General features: G+C 65.1%; 4 protein-coding genes across 6 annotated transcripts; 3 read left to right on the forward strand and 1 right to left on the reverse strand.

The window, feature by feature from the left end:
- Positions 1-282: 282 nt before the first annotated feature.
- On the forward strand, positions 283-6,037 carry DGKA (diacylglycerol kinase alpha). Its single transcript, XM_080635562.1, has 23 exons — positions 283-296; positions 564-690; positions 787-863; positions 942-1,170; positions 1,243-1,292; positions 1,362-1,436; positions 1,539-1,658; positions 1,819-1,936; positions 2,346-2,434; positions 2,799-2,918; positions 2,987-3,085; positions 3,154-3,228; positions 3,302-3,375; positions 3,460-3,534; positions 3,643-3,728; positions 3,800-3,889; positions 3,976-4,136; positions 4,420-4,484; positions 4,576-4,666; positions 5,264-5,447; positions 5,553-5,673; positions 5,751-5,811; positions 5,901-6,037. Exons 2-23 carry the CDS (start codon positions 621-623, stop codon positions 5,997-5,999), a joined length of 2,229 nt encoding a protein of 742 aa, XP_080491688.1. The 5' UTR covers positions 283-296; positions 564-620; the 3' UTR covers positions 6,000-6,037.
- A 348-nt stretch (positions 6,038-6,385) lies between these two features.
- On the reverse strand, positions 6,386-10,755 carry PMEL (premelanosome protein; the record flags this gene model as incomplete). The annotated part of the gene is made up of 12 exons (XM_080635403.1): positions 6,386-6,560; positions 6,866-6,956; positions 7,298-7,503; positions 7,672-7,765; positions 7,845-8,126; positions 8,195-8,518; positions 8,596-8,967; positions 9,088-9,249; positions 9,363-9,494; positions 9,808-9,954; positions 10,037-10,153; positions 10,692-10,755. 12 exons carry the CDS (start codon positions 10,753-10,755, stop codon positions 6,386-6,388), a joined length of 2,166 nt encoding a protein of 721 aa, XP_080491529.1.
- An 841-nt stretch (positions 10,756-11,596) lies between these two features.
- On the forward strand, positions 11,597-14,338 carry CDK2 (cyclin dependent kinase 2; the record flags this gene model as incomplete). Of its 3 annotated transcripts, XM_080635594.1 has the most annotated exons (7): positions 11,597-11,712; positions 12,301-12,378; positions 12,729-12,849; positions 12,930-13,100; positions 13,185-13,286; positions 13,942-14,145; positions 14,234-14,338. In XM_080635594.1, 7 exons carry the CDS (start codon positions 11,597-11,599, stop codon positions 14,336-14,338), a joined length of 897 nt encoding a protein of 298 aa, XP_080491720.1. The 3 variants fall into 3 exon arrangements, with proteins under 3 accessions (XP_080491720.1, XP_080491721.1, XP_080491722.1); XM_080635595.1 differs by lacking the exon at positions 13,185-13,286; XM_080635596.1 differs by lacking the exons at positions 12,301-12,378; positions 13,185-13,286.
- Positions 14,339-15,542: 1,204 nt separating this feature from the next.
- On the forward strand, positions 15,543-20,736 carry RAB5B (RAB5B, member RAS oncogene family). The gene is made up of 6 exons (XM_080635603.1): positions 15,543-15,618; positions 17,283-17,505; positions 18,029-18,180; positions 18,308-18,430; positions 18,522-18,615; positions 19,632-20,736. Exons 2-6 carry the CDS (start codon positions 17,343-17,345, stop codon positions 19,745-19,747), a joined length of 648 nt encoding a protein of 215 aa, XP_080491729.1. The 5' UTR covers positions 15,543-15,618; positions 17,283-17,342; the 3' UTR covers positions 19,748-20,736.
- Positions 20,737-20,940: the final 204 nt, after the last annotated feature.

Genomic DNA, 20,940 nt, shown 5'->3' on the forward strand with positions numbered 1-20,940 from the left:
GTCATGGGGACCCCCCCACAAGGAACCCCCCATGGGATGAGGCCCCACGTCATGAAATGAGGCGGCACCGGGGATTTCCGGGGGGGAAACACGGAAGGGGAGGGCAAGTGTGCAAGAGTGAGTGTGCAAGGGGGGGTGAGTGTGAAAAGGGGGGGGTGCACGGGGAAACCCCCCCAAGTTGGTAGAATGGGGATCCCCCCCCCCGCACCCCCGTTTCCGTCTTCCCTCGCCCGCCCCTTGTGCCGCCCCGTCGGGCCGTGACGTCACTCACGGGGACGTCCCGGAACCAACGGCTGGTACGGACCGAGAGTGGGGCCGGGGGGGGGGGGGGCCCGGGGATGAGGGGGGGGCACCGGGATGGATGGGGGGGGGATTGGGTTTGGGGATCCCCCTCAAGCACTGCCACCCCGTCCCTTCGGGGTTCAAAGTTCACACGTGTCGTTGGCGTGTTTGCATGACAGTGGCGTGTAGACGTGATGGGGACGGGGGTGGGAAGGGGTTGGGGGGGTGGAAAAGGGAAGAATGCCCCCAACATCCCCCTTTTCCTGCTTGCCCCGCCGTAGAACACAAGAGAACACGCAAGAACACACAAGAACACGCAAGAACACGCGTGTGCAGCCATGGAGGAGACACGGGAATGGGCGACCCTCAGCCCCCAGGAGTTCGCCCAGCTCCAGAAGTACATGGACTGTGAGTGCTGGGGGGGCCATGGACACGTGTGTACACGCGTGTGCGTGGGCTGAGCTGGCTCCACACGCGTGTGCACGCACATGTCCCCCCCATCAGACAGCAGCAGGAGGGTGCAGGACGTGCTGCAGCAGTTCTATGGCACCGGAGCCCCGGAGCAGCACCAAGGGGGCGAGGTGAGGCTCGGGGCCGGGGGGGGTCCCTATGCCCGAGCTGCACCCGGGACGCCGCCAATCCGCCTCTGCCCCCCCCAGTGCCTGGATCTCGCCGGGTTCCGGCTCTTCCTGCGCTCGTACCTGGAGCTGGACCCACCGGAGCCTCTCTGCAGGCGCCTCTTCGCCTCCTTCCAGAGCGGGGGGGGGCCGGGGGGGTCCCCGCAGGCCGGGAGGGGGGTCCCCGCGGGCAGCAGCCTGGTCTCCATCAGCGATGTCTCCTGCTACTTCTCGCTGCTGGAGGGGGGGCGCCCTGAGGACAAGCTGGAGTGTGAGTGGGGGGGCCGGGGGGGGTCCCCAAGGTCCTGCTTGGGGGGGGTCTCACCTCGTTGTCCCCCCACAGTCACCTTCAAGCTCTATGACAAGGATGGGAACGGGCTCCTGGACAGCTCGGTGAGTGCTGGGGGGGTGGCTAAGGGGGTTGGGAGTTCTGGGACCCCCCCCACTGATGCTGGTACCCAGGAGGTGAAGCGAATCATCACACAGATGATGCGGGTGGCCCAGTACCTGGATTGGGATGTGACGGAGCTGGAGCCGGTGAGTGGGACCAGGGGGGGTCACACACACATGAGGGTGTCGGGGGTGCTCCCCCCCTCCATGGACACCCCGAAACCTCTGCGTCTCCCCCCCCCCCATCAGATCCTGCAGGAGATGATGCGGGAGATCGACTACGACGGCAGCGGGACCGTGTCACTGAGCGAGTGGCTGCGGGGGGGGGTCACCAACATCCCGCTGCTGGTGCTGCTGGGGCTGGACAGGGTGAGCGGGATGGGGGGGACGTGGAGGGAATAGGGGGAGATAAAGGAGAGGAGGAAGGGGGTGGGAATGGAGGGGAATGGGGAGGGCTGAGTGGGGGGAGTTTGAGAGGGGTTGGGGGTGCCTGCCCCCCCCAAAGTCCCCCCTGTGTCCCCCCCCCCAGCACCTGAAGGACGAGGGGCAGCACTTGTGGCGCCTGAAGCACTTCACGCGCCCCGAGTACTGCAACGTGTGCGCGGGGCTGCTGCGGGGGCTGCGCGGGCAGGGACTGCGCTGCTGCCGTGAGCCGGGAATGGGGCGGTGGGGAGGAGGATGGAACAGGGATGATGGTCAGAGTAAGACAAGGATGGCAATGGGATGGAGATGGGAATGTGGTGGGGACCAAGAAGATGATTGGACTGGGATGGGGACGGGGATGTGGTGGGGACTGGGATGGTGGTCAGACAGGGACAGGGATAATGATGGGACGGGGATGGGACAGGGATCAGGACAACGCAGTGGGGATGGGGACAGAAGTGGGATGGGGATGGCAGTGGGATGGAGACAGGGGTTGGGAGGATGAAGTGGGAATGGGACCTGGATGTGGTGTTGGGAGCAGGGCAGGAGGATGCTCCAGCATTGCTGTAGGAGGCTCCATTTGCGGAGCTGCTCCTGGGCTGATCCCTCCCCAATGCCCGTCCCCATTCCCAGTGTGCCGGTTCACGGTGCATGAGCGCTGCGCCCGCCGCGCCCCCCAGAGCTGCATCAGCACCTACGCCAAGTCCCGCAGGGAGGCCGGGGTGAGTGTCTGGGGCCTCATCCATGTGTCCAAGTGTCCGTCTGTGTGTCCACCCATTCGTCTGCCTGTTGGCTCATCCGTGTGGCTGTTGTCCGTCTGTCCATCCATCATCCATCCATCCATCCATCATCCATCATCCATCATCCATCCATCCATCATCCATCATCCATCCATCCATCCATCCATCATCTGTCTGTCCATCCGTTCCCATGTCAAGCAGTGTGTCCGTCTGTGCCTTTGTCCGTCTGTCCATACACCCCACCCCAGAGGCAGTGCAGTGGCTGAGCCCCCTGAACCCCCCATCATAGGGGTGACACAGGGTGCCAGTGGGTGCTAGGGGGTGACACGGGGGGGGCCATGCCCAGGTCCAGGCCCATGTCTGGGTACCGGGCGGCTGCGGTGCCTCCAAGTGCAGCCAATGCCAGAAGAGGATCAAGAGCTTTCAGAGCCTGACGGGGCTGCGCTGCGTGTGGTGCCACACCAAGGTGGGTGACATCGGGGGGGGGATGACATCCCCATGTGCCCCCCCGCCTCATCCCGCTCTGCCCCCCAGATCCATGAGGAATGCCGGCCCCTCGTGCCCCCCACCTGCGACTGCGGGGTCCTGCGGGACCACGTCCTGCCCCCCGCCGCCATCTGCCCCGTGCTGCTGGTCAGTGGGGCTCGAAGGGGGGGCCCAGGTTGGGTCCTAGTGCCCCCCCCTCACACGGGTGTCCCCAGGAGCGCCAGGACAGCGCGACACCGGGCGAGGGGACCCCGCAGGGCTTCAGCACCGCCGAGGGGCAGCCGCTGCGGGTGAGAGGGGACCCCCCATGTCCCCACATATCCCCCCCATCTTCCCCCCCATCATAACCCCCCCTTCCTGCAGGTCAGCCCCGTGCCCGGCACCCACCCACTGCTCGTCTTTGTCAACCCCAAGAGTGGGGGGAAGCAGGGGGAGAGGTAAGGGGGGGTGTGGGGAGGGTGGTTTGGGGGGGGTTATGGGGCACCTCTTGCCCCCCCCCAATAACTCCATTCTGCCCCCAGGGTCCTGCGCAAGCTCCAGTATCTGCTCAACCCCCGGCAGGTTTATAACCTGCTGCAGGGGGGGCCCGGCCCCGGGTGAGCCCTATAGTATCCGGACCCCCCCCACTGTCCTGATCCCCCCATCCTTAACCCCAAATCCATCCCTGACCCCCCCATCCCTGACCCCCCCTTTCCCCATCCCAGCCTCACCTTCTTCCGCGACGTTCCCGACTGCCGCATCCTGGTGTGCGGAGGCGACGGCACCGTGGGCTGGGTCCTGGATGCCATCGGTGGGTGCTGCCCCCCCCGGACCCCCCCATAGCCCCACCTCAAGCCCTTACTGACCCCCGTTCTATTGCAGACAAAGCCAACCTGCCCCATCGCCCGCCGGTGGCCGTCCTGCCCCTGGGCACCGGCAACGACCTGGCCCGATGCCTGCGCTGGGGGGGGGGTGAGTGCGGTAAAAGCGGGTGTAAGGGGGGGGGAACACCTCAAGGACCCCCCCATCCACCCCGGTGCCCCCCTCCCCCGGTGCAGGGTACTCGGGGGAGGACCTGGTGCGGATCCTGCGGGACCTGGAGGGCGGCAGCGTCGTGCCCATGGACCGGTGGCGGGTGCAGGTCCTGCCCCGGGACGCGGTGGCCGAGGGGGACCCGGTGCCCTACGAGATCATCAACAACTACTTCTCCGTCGGGGTGGTGCGTTGGGACAGGGAGGAGAAAACAGCCCCAAACCACCCTAAACCACGCCTAAAATCACCCCAAGACACTCCTAAAAACACCCTGAAAACACCCCTAAACCACAAAAAAATACCCCTAAAGTACCCCCAAACCCACCCTGAAAACACCCCGAGAACACCAAAAAAACCCGCCCCAAAACCCCCCTAAAAACACCCTGAAAACACAAAAAAACCACCCCAAAACACCCCGAAACCACCCCTAGAACATCCCTCCCAAGCCCAAACCCACCCTCACCCCCCAGGACGCCTCCATCGCCCATCGCTTCCATGTCATGCGGGAGAGGCACCCGGAGAAGTTCAACAGCAGGTACAGGGGATGGGACCATCCTGTGGGGCCCCCCCATTTATTCCCCCCCCCCCATCCCATTCCTGCCCCCCCACATCCCATTGCCCCCTAGGATGAAGAACAAACTCTGGTACCTGGAATTCGCCACCTCCGAGTCCATCTTTGCCAGGTGCAAGAGGCTCAAGGAGTGCGTGAGCGTGGAGGTGAGGGGGGGTTTGGGGAGCGTTTTGAGGTGGTTTTGGGGTGGTTTTGGGTGGTTTTAGGGGTGGTTTTGGGAGTGGCTTTGAGGTGTTTTGGGAATATTTTGATGGTGGTTTTGGAACGTTTTGAGGGTAGATTTGAGTGGTTTGGGGTGGTTTTAGGGCTGTTTAGGGAGGTTTTGGGGTGGGTTCAGGGCTGGGTTAGGGCTGTTTTGGGGTGTTTGCGGGCTGGTTTTGAGTGGTTTTGGGGTGTTTTCAGGTGTTTTTAGGGGTTGTTTTGGGGTGGTTTTGGCAGTGGGTTTGAGGTGGTTTGGGGTGTTTTGGTGTCAGTTTTGGAATGGTTTTGGAGTAGGTTTGGGTGTTTTGAGGTGTTTTCGGGGGTGGTTTTCGGGTGTTTGGGAATGTTTCTGAGGGTGGGTTTGCGGTGTGTTTGGGGGTGGTTTGGGGCGGTTTTAGGGCTGTTTTGGGGTGTTCGGGGGCTGGTTTTGAGTGGGTTTGGGGTTTTTCCGGGTGTTTTTAGCGGTGTTTTGGGGATGTTTCCCCCCCTGTTCCCCGGGGCTGTGCTCCCCCCCTCCCATCTCCCCTGTGCCCCCCCCCCAGTGCTGCGGGACCCCGCTGGAGCTGAGCGCGGCGCTGGAGGGGCTGGCGGTGCTCAACATCCCCAGCACCCACGGCGGCTCCAACCTCTGGGGCGAGACCAAGCGGGGAGCGGGGGGGGCCGTGACAGGCACCGCGCCCCCCCCGGCCATCACCGACACCGAGACCCTCAAGACCTGCGTGCAGGGTACGTGGGGGTCCCCCTTTACCCTTCCTGCCTCCCCCCCACACCCTTGGGACCCCCCCTGATCCTGCCTCTTTCGCTCTGTTTGTGGGGTCCCCCCCGCTTTAGACCTGAGCGACCGGCGGCTGGAGGTGGTGGGGCTGGACGGGGTCCTGGACATGGGGCAGATCTACGCGGGGCTCAAGAGCGCTGGGAAGCGGCTGGCGACGTGCTCCGAGCTCACCCTGCGGTCAGTGGGGCCGGGGGGGGGTCCTATGGGGCCCTCCGAGGGGTGGGGGGGTGATGGATGTTGGGGTCTCTCCATAGGACATTGAAGCCGCTGCCCATGCAGATTGATGGAGAGCCCTGGATGCAGCCGCCCTGCACCGTACGTGGACCAACACCCCCCCCCGATGTGTGTGTATGGGGGGGTTGTAGGGTGCCCCCCCCCGGACGCCCCCAGTCTTTGTCTTGCAGATCAAGATCACCCACAAGAACCAGGCGCTGATGCTCATGGCTCCCCCATCCCGCTCCTCCGGCTTCTTCGGCATCAAGAAGGGGAGCCCAGAGGCTTGAGGGGGCCGGGGGGGTTCAAGGACCAACCCCCTCCCCTCAGTGTGTCTCCCCCCCTGCACCCAGAGCCTGCGGGTGCCATATCAGGGTGCTGGGGGGCTGTGTCAGGCCCCCCATGTGTGTGCGGTGGCTGGGACCCCCCTATTTATTACCCCTCCCAACTTATTACCCCCCCCATTTATTACCCCCCATTTCAAGTGCCTTTTGCAGTAATAAAGCCAATGGTGGTGATGGGCACCCGTTGTGCCAGTGGGGCCCCCCCAGACCCAAAACCAGGCGGAGGCACCGGCTGAGCTGAGCCTTTAATGGTGATGGCAGCGAGACCGGGGCCACCGTGCCCCCCCCCATCGCCACCACCGTGCCCCCCCCCAAGTCGGGGTGGGGGGGCTCTAGGCAGGGTTCCCACGGAGCAAGGGGCTGCTCTCGCTGCTGGGTGCCCCCCCCAGCTCCCCCCCTCCCAGTGCCCGGCACAGGAGCAGGCGCAGGGCAGAGCTGGGGGGGAGCCAGCACCGGGGCCGGGGGGCCGGGGGGGCCGCAGGCGGCAGCGGGTGGTACTGAACGCGCCTGCAGGGAAGGGTCCTGGTGTCCCCCCGGTGCCACTGTCACAGTGACACTCCCCCCTCATGCCATGGTGTCCACCCCATGCTCCATGTCCCCCCCTTGCCATCTGCCCGTGCCATGGTGCCCCCCCCATGCCATGCGTCCCCCTACCCCCTATGTCCTCCCACACTCTCTGTCACCCCCCATGTGTGTGTGTCCCCATGGTGCCCCCCATTCCAGAGTCCCTCCCTTATGAAGTGCCCCCCACCACTACAGTGACCCCCATGCCACGATGGTGCCCCCCCCCATAATGCCCTCCCCATGCTCACTGGTAGGCGCAGGCCGCGGTGCCCAGGGCAGCCCCGATGAGCACCAGCCCCACAACGATGAGCGTGGTTGCGCCGGCAGCGGGGGCAGCGCCTGCAGAGGGAGACACCTCAGCACCCCCGTCCCATTGGATCCCCCCCGAACCCACTGGATCCCCCCCATCCCACCGGATTCTCTCAATCCCACCAGATCCCAATCCCACCGAATTCCCCTCCCATCACATCAGATCTCCCTCCTAATCCCACTGGATTCCACCTCCCATCCTAACAGATTCCCGTCCCGATACCGCCGGATCCCCCCCTTTCCTCCCCGTTTATCACCGGAACCCCCCCCCAATCCCACCAGATTCTGGTTCCCGCATCCCACCGCATCCCCTCCAATCCCACCGGATTCCCCCCCACGATCCCAGCGGCTCCCCCCCATCCCACCTCCACCTCCGACGCTGAGCCGGGTGCTGGCCACGGCGAGGCTGCCGCCGGCGGCCAGAGACACGTTGAGGCAGAAGAGGCCGGAGCCGTTGAAGTCCTGGCGCAGGAGGAGCTGGCACCCGGGTCCCGGCTCCACGGCCGAGCACGTCTGAGCCGCCGCCGCCTCCTGGCACTCGGCGTCCGCCACCACGGTGCAGACCTGCTCGGGGCGGCTGCGGGCGCGGGTCAGCCCCTGCCGGGCCCCCGGTCCCGTCCCTGTCCCCTCCTGGCCCCCGCTTCCATCCCCGTCCCCGTCCCCTCCTGGCCCCCGCTTCCATCCCCGTCCCCGCCGGGCCCCCCGGTCCCGTCCTCGTCCCGGTCCCGTCCCCGCCGGCCCTCACCTCCCCTCGCACGTCACCGTCAGCTCCACGCTGCTCTCTCCGCCCTCTGCCGCCACTGGCACCACCTGCACGATGGAGACGCTCTCGATGCCCTCTGCGATGGATGCGGAGTCAGGAAGGGCGCGGACCCCCCCGCTCCGGTCCCCACCGGGACCCCCCCGTCCCGCACTCACGGACGATGTCGAGCTGCGTGGAGAAGGTGCCGTAGCGGTACAGGATGCAACCGGTGGCTTCGGCGGCTGGTGCCTGGCGCTTCACCAGCACCAGCGGCTCGGCTGTGGCTGCATCCGTGGATACAGCTGTGGCTGCAACCACAGCCGCATCCGTGCCTCCAACCGTGGCTGTATCTATGGCTGCATCCGTGGATACAACCATGGACACGGCTGTGGCTCCATCCACTGCTCCAGCCGTGGCTCCAACAGTGGCTCCAGCCATGGATACAGCCATGGCTGCGTCTGCAGAAGCCAATGGTAAGGTAGAGGCAGAAGGAGCTGGGACCCCCCCAGGACCCCCCAATACCCACCTGTAGCCACCATTCCCTCCGTGCCCACTGCGGCTGCAGTGCCCAGAGCATCCCCAGCCGGGGCCACTGAGGTGGAGACCACGGACACTGCAACGGCAGCGGGACCGGTACCCGTGGCAGCAGCCGCTGGGGTGCTGAGCGCCACGAGGACGGGCTCAGTGACAGCAGCATCCAAGGCATCGGTGACAGCAGCATCCAAGGCATCAGTGACAACAGGGTCCAAAGCACCGGTGATGGTTGGATCCAAAGGCACGGTAACAGCGGTGTCCGAGGGCACGGTGGCAGCTGCCGATCCCCCGGTGGGTGAGCCGGATGCTGCTGGTGCTATGGGCAGAGAGTGATGATGAGGAAGACATCTCTGGTAACCCACGGGGATGGGATGGGGTTTGATGCCCCCTTACCCGTGCTGGGCACCCCCGGCGTGGTCCCTTGGGGCTGCGTGGGTCCTGCTGTCGGTGATGCACCGGTGGTGGGGCCCACGACGGGCGCGGCGGAGGTGCCACAGGGGCTCAGGGGGATGGCAGCCTGCAGCACCATGCGGGCGGCGAAGGAGCCGGCCTCCAGGTAGGTGTGGGTGACGGTGGCGCTGCGGGAGATGAGGGTCCCGCTCCCATCCCCGAAGTCCCAGGAGTAGGAGACGTCGGCGTCGCGCAGGAAGCGGCTGGGGTCGTGCAGCCGCACGGTGAAGGCCACGGCGCGGTTCCGCACGTAGCGCCCGGCGCCATCCGCGGCACCCGGGACCTGCGCCACATCCACCGCGAACGGGACCTGATCTGGGGGGGTCACACACGTGGGGACACCATCAGCTCACCCGCACCCATTGGGGGTCCCATCCCCATCCCCACTGGGGATCCCATCCCCATCCCCATTGGGAGTCCCATCCTGGTACCCACCAGTGATGCTGAACTGGGAGCTGGCGCGGCCGATGGGGATGAACTTCTGGTGGCCGCGGTAGTGGTAGACAACGACCTCCATGGTGTAGGAGCCCAGAGGCACCCCGGCCGTGCCCACCGTCAGCTGGGATGTGGCTCCATCCACAACCTGCCAGTAGCGCCCTATGGGATGGGATGGGATGGGATGGGATGGGATGGGATGGGATGGGGGGGTCAAGATTGGGTCTCAGGACCCCCTAAATGGGTGCTATGGGGGGCGATGGTTGGGGTCTCACCCCACGTCCACCACACGTAGACGAATCTCCCGCGCTTGCCACCGGTGGGGAACGGGCGCCCGTCGGGGAAGACGCCGTTGGCTTCGTCCGGGGGGTCCGGGAACACGGGGTCCCCACGGGCCACACGGGTGCCTGTGAGAGCAGAGGGGAAGGGGAGGGTTATGGGGGGGCCGAGTTTGGGGAGGTTTTTGGGTGGTTTGGGAGGGTTTTGGAGTGGTTTTGGTGGGTTTAGGGGAGTTTGGGGGGGGGTTGGGGGCGTTGGAAAGGTTTGGGAGAGTTTTGGGGAGTTTTGGGGAGGTTTTAGGGAGATTTGGGAGGGGTTTGGGGAGGTTTCGTTGGGTCCTGGTTTTGGGCTGGTTTTGGTGGAGTTTGGGAGGGTTTTGGGATGTATTGGGGCGTTTGGGGGGTGTTTGGGGGGTGTTTTGTGGCCTTTGCTGTTGCCCACCATTGACGGTGCAGTTCTGGCTCCAGACCACGCTGCCGTCAGGCAGCAGCTCCTGGGTGCTGGGCAGGCGCAGGGCGATGGTGAACGTGGCCTCGGCGCCCGCCATGGTGGGAGCATCGTTGCTGATGTCGAAGGCGACGTCACCGCCTGCCAGGGACCGGGGCAGGGACCGGGGCTCAGGCCCAGCACCGGGCCCAGCACCGGCTCCATCGCCCGTCCCGGTACCCACCTCTCCAGCAGCCCGGCTGCCGCGGGGCCCCCTCCTGCCAGGGCCGGTACCGCAGCGAGTCCCAGCTCCGGAACGGCGCCGGGCGCCCGCTCCAGGACCAGCTCCGGCCACCGGCTCCTGCAGGGACAAGGGGTGAGGGCGGCACCGCCTGTGCCCCCCCACCATTGGGACCCCCCATTCCTGGCCACAACGACCCCCCCCCCGGCACCGCGTGATGGGCCACGAGTGGGGCAAAGCCCATCACATGGCACCGAGCGCTGCCCAAAGCCTCTTCATGTGACTCTCAGCTGAGCTGGCGCCGCGGGATGGGGGGAGCTGAGCCCCCCGTGCCCCACAGCCATTGATGGATGGGGACAGGGAGCACGGAGGTGCCCCCCCCATAGGGATGGGGACCCCCAAACCCTATTCCCAAAGCGCTGTAGGCTCCCCCCACGTCCTGCAGAGCATCGGGGACCCCACGGTGACCCCCCCATGGTCCCCAAAGGGGTTAGCGGGGTCTAATCCTGCTCCCACTCCCAACCCCGGGGTGGTTGGATGCTGTGAGCCCCGTCCTTGGCCAGGACCATCCTGATGGCTCCATTGCCAGGCCCGGGGTGCACCCCCCTCCTGTTAAACACCCCCCCATCAATGCCCGCCCCCATTGATCCCCACTTACTCCTCTGAGCCACAGCCAGGACCAGGAGGGTCCCCATCACCGCAGCCACCCCGAGCACCCGCATGGTCCTCGCGTCCCCCGCGCTGGGCACGGCCGGGGCTCAGCAGCGGGGCCGGGGGTTATGAAGGGGCTCTCGTTTGCATAAATCCCACCCCAAAAGGTGGGGAGAGGGGGGGGGACCCCAAGGAGCTCCCCCCCCCCCCCCCCCGTTGTGTTACGTGGGGGACACGTGCGAGCACGCGTGGTCAGCCCCGGTCACACGCTCCGGCTGTGCCCGGGGGGGGTTTGGGGGGGCCGTGGGGTGCTTTAGGGACACAGAGGCACCCCCAGGTAATGGGGGGGTTAGGGGGTGCTGCCCTCCATCCCCAGCACCCTCATGGTGGCCCCATGGCCATGGATCTGGCTTGGACACACAATGGGGAACCCCATGCACCCACAGTCCCCATTATTCCTGCTTTGGGGGGGCTCAGATCCCGGTGGCTCCCCCCACTTTATATGGGACCCGGAAAGCCCCCACCCCCCCCCCATAGTGATGCCGGACCCCCGCGATGACTCATCCGGTACCCGTTGGCCACCCCCTCCACTTGGTGGGGCCCGACCGGAGCCCGTTCCCATCCCAGGAGCCGCGCTCCGCTCCGGGACCTCAATTGCCCCTTTAACAATTCTCCCGCGCCTCCCTGACGTCACGGAGAGCCGGGCCAATGGGAGCGCGGCCGGCGGAAGGCGGGAAGCGTGCTCAGGGGGCGGGGCCGGGAGCGGGACCCGCCGAAACATTGTTCCGTGGCCGGGGGGGGGGGAAGCGGCGGCTGCGATCGTTCCATAGGGAGCCCCGGGAGCCCCCCCCGTCAGTGGACCCTGTAGGTCCCATAGGACCCCATAGGGACCCAGAGGTGCCCCCCCTCCCCATGGAGAACTTCCAGAAGGTGGAGAAGATCGGGGAGGGCACGTACGGGGTCGTGTACAAGGCCCGGAACAAGGTGACGGGGGAGGTGGTGGCGCTCAAGAAGATCCGGTTGGATACGTGAGTGGGGGTCTGTGGGGATGGGGGGGATCTGTGGGGATGGGGGGGATCTGTGGGGATGGGGGGGGCTATGGGGATGGGGGGGGCTATGGGGATGGGGGGGATCTGTGGGGATGGGGGGGATCTGTGGGGATGGGGGGGGCTATGGGGATGGGGGGGATCTGTGGGGATGGGGGGGGCTATGGGGATGGGGGGGGCTATGGGGATGGGGGGGATCTGTGGGGATGGGGGGGGCTATGGGGATGGGGGGGATCTGTGGGGATGGGGGGGGCTATGGGGATGGGGGGGATCTGTGGGGATGGGGGGGACCTGTGGGGATGGGGGGGATCTGTGGGGATGGGGGGGACCTGTGGGGATGGGGGGGATCTGTGGGGATGGGGGGGATCTGTGGGGATGGGGGGGGCTATGGGGATGGGGGTGGTCTACAGGGATGGGGGGGATCTGTGGGGATGGGGGGGTCTGTGGGAATGGAGGGATCTATGAGGATTGGGAGGATCTATGGGGATGGGGGGGTCTGTGGGGATGAGAGGGATCTATGGGGATGGGGGGGGTTGGGAATGGGGTTCAACCGGGTTCACCCCATCCCAGAGAGACCGAGGGGGTCCCCAGCACCGCCATCCGGGAGATCTCGCTGCTCAAGGAGCTCAATCACCCCAACATCGTCAAGTGAGCGGCGGGGGGCACCCCATAAGGGATGGGGGGTGTGGGGGTGGCTTGGGTGCGGTTGGAAGCTGTGGGGAGGGAACGGGGGTGTGGGGAGATGGGGGGGGACAAGCGTGGGGTCTGGGGGGGCATCCATGGGGCTGAGGAGAGGACATCTATGGGGGGGGTGGGACATCCATGGGGATGGGGGGGAGACACCCATGAGGGTGGGAGAACGTCCGTGGGGCAGGGGGGGACACTCATAGAGCTAAGGAGGGGATGGGTATCTATGGGGCTACGGAGGAGACAGCTATAGCTGTGGGCCCCCCCATGGCCATGGGGCACCCCACGCCTGCGCCGTTCCCTCCCTCCAGGCTGCTGGATGTGATCCACACGGAGAACAAGCTCTACCTGGTCTTCGAGTTCCTGCACCAGGACCTCAAGAAGTTCATGGACTCCTCATCCCTCAGCGGCATCGCGCTGCCCCTCATCAAGGTGTTGGGGGGCGGACCACGATGTGGGGCAGGGGGGGATCACCCCACATCCCTATTGACCCCCTCGCGTTGTCCCCATAGAGTTACCTGTTCCAGCTGCTGCAGGGCCTGGCCTTCTGCCACGCTCACCGCGTGCTGCACCGCGACCTCAAGCCCCAGAACCTGCTCATCAACACCGACGGTGCCATCAAATTGGCCGACTTCGGCCTGGCCCGCGCCTTCGGGGTGCCCGTGCGCACCTACACCCATGAGGTAGGCGCTGGGGGGGGGTCACAGGGACCCACCATGGCGGTGCCAGCGGGGACCCGGTACCCATCGTGTGTCCCCTTGCGGCAGGTGGTGACCCTCTGGTACCGCGCGCCCGAGATCCTGCTGGGGTGCAAGTACTACTCGACAGCGGTGGACATCTGGAGCCTGGGCTGCATCTTCGCGGAGATGGTGGGTGATGGATGGGACCCCCACCACCACCACTGGGTGCCCCCAGCATCCATGGGGTGGGTTCTGCCCATCCCATTGCATGGCACTGCGCAGTGTGGGGCTGGGATCAGAGGGGCTTTGGGGTGATTTTGGGTTCCAAGGGGTGCCCCCAGGATCTATGGGGTGGGTTCTGTCCATTCCATCCCATTTACACCAGGGGTTCCTTGATGGGTCTGGGATCAAAGGGGCTTTGTGGGTGCCATCGGGGTCCCAGGGGTGTGTCTATGGGATGGGTTCTTCCCATCCCGTCCCATTGACACCAGTGCCTCCCTGATGGGGCTGGGATCAAAGGGGCTTTGTGGGTGCCATCGGGGTCCAAGGGGTGCCCCCAGGATCTATGGGGTGAGTCCTACCCATCCCATTGACACCAGCATCTCCCTGAATGGAGCTGGGATCAAAGGCACTTCACGGCTGTCATGTGAGCCGCTCCCGGGGGGTGCCCATCACGCGTCCAACCGCATCCCCCATTGACCCCCAGCCGCCTGCACCACGGTCCCAGCACGGGGGGGTGGTCACGAGGCGCCGGTGTGAGCGCTCACGCGGGTGATCCCATTGGATCCCACGGGACGGGACGGGGGGGGCTGATCCCATTGGATCCCGCTGCCATTGGGCGCAGATCACCCGCCGCGCGCTCTTCCCGGGGGACTCGGAGATCGATCAGCTCTTCCGCATCTTCCGCACGCTGGGGACGCCGGACGAGGCCGCCTGGCCGGGGGTCACGGCCATGCCCGACTACAAACCCACCTTCCCCAAGTGGGCCCGCCAGGACTTCACCAAGGTGGTGCCACCCCTCGAGGAGGAGGGGCGCAAGCTCTTAGCGGTGAGTAGGGGGGGTCCCCATTGCATAGCGGGGGTTATAACGGGGACCTCCCTCTAATCCCCCCCTTTCCCTATCCCCCCCCCCCCAGCAAATGCTGCACTATGACCCCAACAAGCGGATCTCTGCCAAGGCGGCGCTGGGACACCCCTTCTTCCGCGATGTCACCCGCACCGTCCCCCACCTGCGCCTCTGAGTGGTGCGTGCCGCGTGGGACCATGGGGTGAATGGGGGGGGTACGGGGCTGCCCTCCCCATAGGGGACTCCGTGGCGCATCATTGGGATGCAGCCAGAGCCCCCTTCCCTCTCTGGGGGTCTTAATGTGGGGAGAACCCCCCCTCAACCTGGACTTGTGGCACTTACAAGGTGGGGGGGGCCTGCGACCAGCATTGGGTATGGGGGGAGCATCTTCATCCCCATCCTCCTCCTCCTCACCTTGGGGCCGGGGGTTTTGTTCGTGTGTCCGCCCCCCCCCGCCCCCCATTGCCCTATTTGGGGGTCCTGGTACCCCCCCCCCCCTTTCTCCCCTGTTTGTGACTTTTATAACTTTGCAGTTTTGTACCTAACATCAGACTCTGTGTGTAGTGGGAGGGGCACCCATGGGACCCCCCCGGACCCCTCTATCAGTGCCCCCATCCCCATCATGGGCTGTTTCCCCCCTCCCCATAGCCCTATGGGTGCCCCCTCGTTTCTACATGAGCCCAAACCCCCCCCATGGGGCGGTGCGTGGCAGCGCCCGGCCCCGCCCACCGCGGCGGGGCCACGCCCCCATCCTACCCCACCGAATGGCCACGCCCGGTCGCGCTCTGCCGCGCTCCTATTGGCTGAGCCCCGCCCCGCCCTGGAATGGGGTGGGTGGGGCCAGAGGGGCACCGCCCGCCCTGCCTCTGTCAATCATGGGAAGAGACTCTTGTGATTGGCTGGGAGCACCCCATCGTCATCGCGCCGCTGGCCTCGGGTTGGTTGCGCTGTGCTCTTGCTCAGGCTTCCCGCGTCCCCATTGGCCCTTGCGGTGGCGCCGCTCCGCCCCCTGAGGTCACCTTATTTGTTGCTGGTGTCACCCACCTGCGCGGTGGCGCCTCCTCCCATTGGCTCCAAGCCCCGACATTCACCCCGTGCTCCCCCTCCTTCACCGCCATCTCTCCTTTCCATTGGCCAACTGCTCTCCTCTCTCCCATTGGCCATCCCGCTGCCCATCCGCCCTGTCTCTGTCTCCCATTGGCTTCCCTACGCGCAGCGGCGCGCTGACGCGCTCCCCCTCCTCTCCCATTGGTCTCCTTGAGCGGGGCGGGGCGGTAACGCGCTCCCCGTTCCCTCCCATTGGTGCAGCCGAGCTGTAGGGGCGTGTCCTCCACCCCGCTGCTCGCATCTGATTGGCTGAGCCGCGCCTTCATCCCGCCCGCGGCAGGAGAGGTTGGCTGAGCCGCTGTTTGTGAGCTCCGGGGCCGCGACGGGAGGGCCGGGCCGGGCGTTGAGGTACCGGGGGGGGCACCGGGACCGGGGGTGTGGGGGGACGGGACACGGGAGCTCCGGTGCCCAGGGCTGGGGGGGGCCGCGGGACCGGGACCTGTTCCCACTCCCCCCCGGCAGCGGGAGGATCCATTCCGGGGCACCGGGGGGGGGTCCGGAACCGGGTCCCCTCATTGAACCCAGTGGTGAGGACTTCGTGGCTCCGGTTTGCTCTGGGGCCTCCCCCCGTTACCGGACATAGGAGCGGTGATAGCGGCAACGGGGAAGCCGTTTGTGCGGAGGGGGGAAGTGGTGACGCCGTGACCCGGTGCCACCGGGATCCCGTTGGGAAGGGATGGGATGGGATGATCCATGCGGGCCATCCCGGGAATGCTGCTGACCCCGGGGGCTGAGGAGCTTCTGGTGCCCCAAAGCTCAGGTTGGGGCGATTGGAGCTTCCTTAATCCCGATGGAATCCATGGGCATGGAGCCATTGGGATGCATTGAGGGGTGGATGGGAGGAGGCAGCTCCCACCTCGCCGGTGAGGGTCTGGATCCGTGTGGTTCCAGAGGGCTGGAAAAGGCGATGTGGGGCTGTGCCAGTGGCAAGTGACCATTCCCATCCCAGGCCTGGCAGAAATTCCCTTCGGAATAGCTTGGGATCCATTCCGGGGTGATGGGATCTGGTGTTGGAAATCCGCATGGAGCAAGCGGTGGAGGTGGGATGATGTGGATGGGGCTGCTCCCAGAATCGTTCTGGGAGGGAAGGAAGGATCCAGCCCCTTCCCTGAAAGAAGTGGGATCAGCCTTGGAGAGGTGGATCCGTGCCTAGAGGAGATTCCGGAGCTGCTTCCTTGATGGGCACGGGGATGGGGCGGCCGCTCCTGGTGCGGTGCCGGTTGGATTCCTCCATGTGCTGTGAGGGCAATGGAGCCGGGATGCTCCTGGTGCTGTTCCCTGTATCCCGGATCTGCTCCGAGCACTTAAAACACTGTGGAACCCTCAGCCCCTGAGGAGCACTTGGCCCGGGGTGATCCCGAACTTCATCCGTGTGTATTCCCGATGCCTTACGGATCAGACGGGCAGGATTCCAGCCGTCCCTGCCGGAGCAGGGCAGCAGCATTCCCTGTGCTGTGCCTGGGGGAGCTGAGGGTGATCCCGCTGCTCCCGGTGGATCCAGGGATGGGGCATGCTGTGCGTGCCGGGGTCAGGGAGGGTTTCCTGCCGGGTTAGAGCTGCCCCTTGAGGTGGATGGGGAAGGGGAACCGGCATCCACCAACTTCCCGCTTGGATCTGGCCTTATCCAGTGCTCCCAAACCTCTGCTCCAACTGGAATGTTACGAGCGAGATCATTCCCAATGGAAACCCCCCCCATCTGCTTCCTCCTCCTTCCCTTGGGAAGCTGCAGCATTCCTGGTGCCCGAGCACAAACAAGGGGTAGCCCCCCCCCCCCTTCCAGCGCTGAGGAATGCTGGGGCAGAGCCGGGAGCTGTTCCCGTCCCTTTCCTCCTGGCTCCCGGTCTCCAGCGGCGTGCCCGGGAGCGCTGCAGCGCTGCTGACTCACTCCCAGCCTCCTCGCTGCGAGGATCCCGGCTTCCTGCCTCCTGGATTCGCTCCGATCGACCCCTTCGGAAATGGAGGAGCCGCGGGGGGAGAGATCCCAGATCCCGACGGCTCTTCCGCCCTTGCAGGAGGAGCGAGCGGACCCTTCCCGCACGGACACCCCGCGCATTCCCAGCTAAGGGGGGGCCATGAGCAGCCGAGGCGCCGCCAGGCCGAACGGGCAGTCCCAAGCCGGGAAGATCTGTCAGTTCAAACTGGTGCTGCTGGGGGAGTCGGCCGTGGGCAAATCCAGCCTGGTGCTGCGCTTCGTCAAGGGCCAGTTCCACGAGTACCAGGAGAGCACCATCGGAGGTGAGTCAGGATCCTGGTCCCAGCTCCCATCCCGTAGGAGCCTGAGCCCCTGCTCGCAGCTCTGGTTGGGTTTGCGGTGCATTTGGATGCAGGGGATGCTCTGGTGGGGTTTGGGGTGCGTTGGGATGGTCTGTTAGTGTGATGCAGGGGGAGTTGTGGTGGGGTTTGGGATGCACGGCAGCTCTGGTTGGGTTTGGGATGGTGGGGATGCTCTGGTTGGGTTTGCGGTGCATGTGGATGCAGGGGATGCTCTGGTGGGGTTTGGGATGCAGGGGATGCTCTGGTTGGGTTTGCAGTGCATGTGGGTGCAGGGGATGCTCTGGTGGGGTTTGGGATGCTGAGGATGCTCTGGTTGGGTTTGGGATGCTGAGGATGCTCTGGTTGGGTTTGGGATGCTGAGGATGCTCTGGTTGGGTTTGGGATGCTGGGGATGCTCTGGTTGGGTTTGGGATGCTGGGGATGCTCTGGCTGGATTTGGGGTGCACTGGGATAACGGCACTAACGCCAGTACCCATCCGGACAGCGGCATTCCTCACACAATCCGTCTGCCTGGATGACACAACGGTCAAGTTCGAGATCTGGGATACAGCCGGGCAGGAGCGGTACCACAGCCTGGCCCCCATGTACTACCGGGGGGCCCAGGCCGCCATCGTGGTCTACGACATCACCAACCAGGTAGGGACCCCTATCCAGGAGCTTTGGGGGGGGCGCTGGGGGCTGTTTCCTCAATGGGGGTCCCTCTAAGCCCCCCCCCTTGCAGCGCAGCCCTGGGATGAGCCCTGGGTCCCACCTCTGCTCCTAGGAAACCTTTGCACGGGCCAAGACATGGGTGAAGGAGCTGCAGCGCCAGGCGAGCCCCAGCATCGTCATCGCCCTGGCCGGCAACAAAGCTGACCTGGCCAGCAAGCGCATGGTGGAGTACGAGGTGAGGGGGGTGCTGGGTGCCAGCACCCGTCCCCATCCCCATCCCCGCTGGGTGCTGCTCGAGCCTCACCCCTCCCCTGGGTGCGTTGCAGGAGGCTCAGGCTTACGCAGATGACAACAGCCTCTTGTTCATGGAGACGTCGGCCAAGACGGCGATGAACGTCAATGACCTCTTCCTGGCCATCGGTGAGTGGTGGGGAGCCGCAGGGATGCGGGGATGAGGGGATGGGAAGGTGGGGATGAGGAGGAGCAGCTCTGCTTTAGGGACAGGCTGAGCCGGGCTGGTCCTGCCTGGAGAGGGCTCCAGGGAGACCTTAAAGCAAGAAGCCTGGAGAGGGACTTTGGATAAGGGATGTAGGGGCAGGACAAGGGGAATGGCTTTAACCTGCCAGAGGGGAGACTGAGATGAGCTCTTAGGCAGAAGCTCTTCCCTGTGAGGGTGCTGGGACATGGAATGGGTTGAATGGGGAATGTTTGGATTCGCCATCCCTGTTCAAGGCCAGGTTGGACACAGGGGCTTGGAGCAAGCTGCTCTAATGGAAGGTGTCCCTGCCCATGGCAGGGGTTGGAACTGGATGAGCTTTGAGGTCCCTTCCAACCCAACCCATTCCGTGATTTCCAACCCAACCCATTCCGTGATTTCCAACCCAACCCATTCCATGATTTCCAACCCAACCCATTCCGTGATTTCCAACCCAACCCATTCCATGATTTCCAACCCAACCCGTTCCATGATTTCCAACCCAACCCGTTCCATGATTTCCAACCCAACCCATTCCGTGATTTCCAACCCAACCCATTCCATGATTTCCAACCCAACCCATTCCATGATTTCCAACCCAACCCATTCCATGATTTCCAACCCAACCCGTTCCGTGATTTCCAACCCAACCCATTCCGTGATTTCCAACCCAACCCATTCCATGATTTCCAACCCAACCCATTCCATGATTTCCAACCCAACCCATTCCATGATTTCCAACCCAACCCATTCCATGATTTCCAACCCAACCCATTCTGTGATTTCCAACCCAACCCGTTCCATGATTTCAGACCCATTCTGTGGTTCTGACGCGTTGGGGCCCAGCAGCCCTCGTGCATCCCCTGCATCCCCCCCTCTTTGCCGCTCAAGGGGAGCCCATCCCCATGGCCTCTGGACCCCCCCATGCGCCATCACCTCCTCTTCCTCCTTCCCTTTCCAGCCAAGAAGCTGCCAAAGAGCGATCCCCAGAGCACGAGCGGGGCCGGCGGCCGGGGCCGCGGCGTGGACCTGCACGAGCAGAGCCAGCAGCACAGGAGCCAGTGTTGTAGCAACTGAGGCGGAGCCGGGACCCCCCCTTCTCCATCCGTGCGTCCCCCCCCACCAGGCCCTGCCGTGCCCCTCACCGCACTTTGTGCCGCTTCCACCGCCGTTGCTCCCGGGAGCTCCGTCGGCTGCGGATTGGACTTGGGATGGGAATCCAGACTCTTCCTCACTTTGTATCATAGGCGCCCGCAGCGACCCGAGCTCCCGCCGTCTTCCTCCTCCCGCTGAGCCGGGGCTCACGCCTGCATCCCGGCCTCGGAGCTTCCCAGCTGCGGGAATGTGGGAGTTTCCATGGGGTCTTTCACGGATTTCTGTTGGATTTTCCTTATTTTTATTATTTCCCACCCTCCCCCCTCCTCTTTTTCCTCTTCCTCCTCTTTGCCTCTGTGGGGAGGGAGGGAAGCTGCAGCGCCCTCGCTTCCTCCTATGGGTGGCCTTGATTCCCGGCTCTGGCCAGAGGATGGGAATGCCGTGGTGATGGACCCTGGCTCTCCCCACGGTTCCTCCCTGGCCGGTGCCGGCGTCTCCGGTTTGCACTTTAGTCACGGAAACGTCCCCTTCAGATGCACCTTGGTGGGGTTTGGCTTCACTTTGGGCCCCCCCACTTGGAGCCCCCAGGGCTTGGCTTCTCCTGGAGCATTCCCAGCTGCAGGAGCCCTCCGGAGCATTGGGATGCTCCCAGGTCCCAGCAGCCAAAAGGGCCCCATTGAGCCCATTGGGACACCCCAATGGGGCTCACCCTAGGGGCCAGCTCCTGCTCTCCCCATGGGCTCAGGCTGTGCACGGCATGGGGGGGCCCACCCTACCCATGGCTGTGGGGCAGAGGGACCCGTCTCGTATGAAGCCCCCTATTGCAGGGGCAGATCCTCCCCTTCCCCAGCCCCTCAAATCAGGGCTTGGTGTTGAACCGGGGCTGGGGTCCCTATTTCTGCCCCCTCTTTCTCCCCTGTGTCCTGGTTTGGGGTCACGCTGCAGCTCCCCCCACCCCCCCCCCTTCCTGGTCATTCTTATTATAATGATTTTGGCTTCGAGGGAGCTCCTCCATCGCAGTTCAATAACAACCTCGAGACCCGAGCTCGGCCGCTCCTTTCCCCACGCCGTTCATGGACATAAAACCGAGCCAACGGGGCTCGACCCACCCCGCCTCTGTGTGCCCAGGGCTGGATGCGGGGCTCTGCCGCCGCCGGCCCTGCCCTGACAACGCT

This window comes from Psittacula echo (assembly GCF_963264785.1).
Source record: "Psittacula echo genome assembly, chromosome: 27".
NCBI lineage: Eukaryota > Metazoa > Chordata > Aves > Psittaciformes > Psittacidae > Psittacula > Psittacula echo.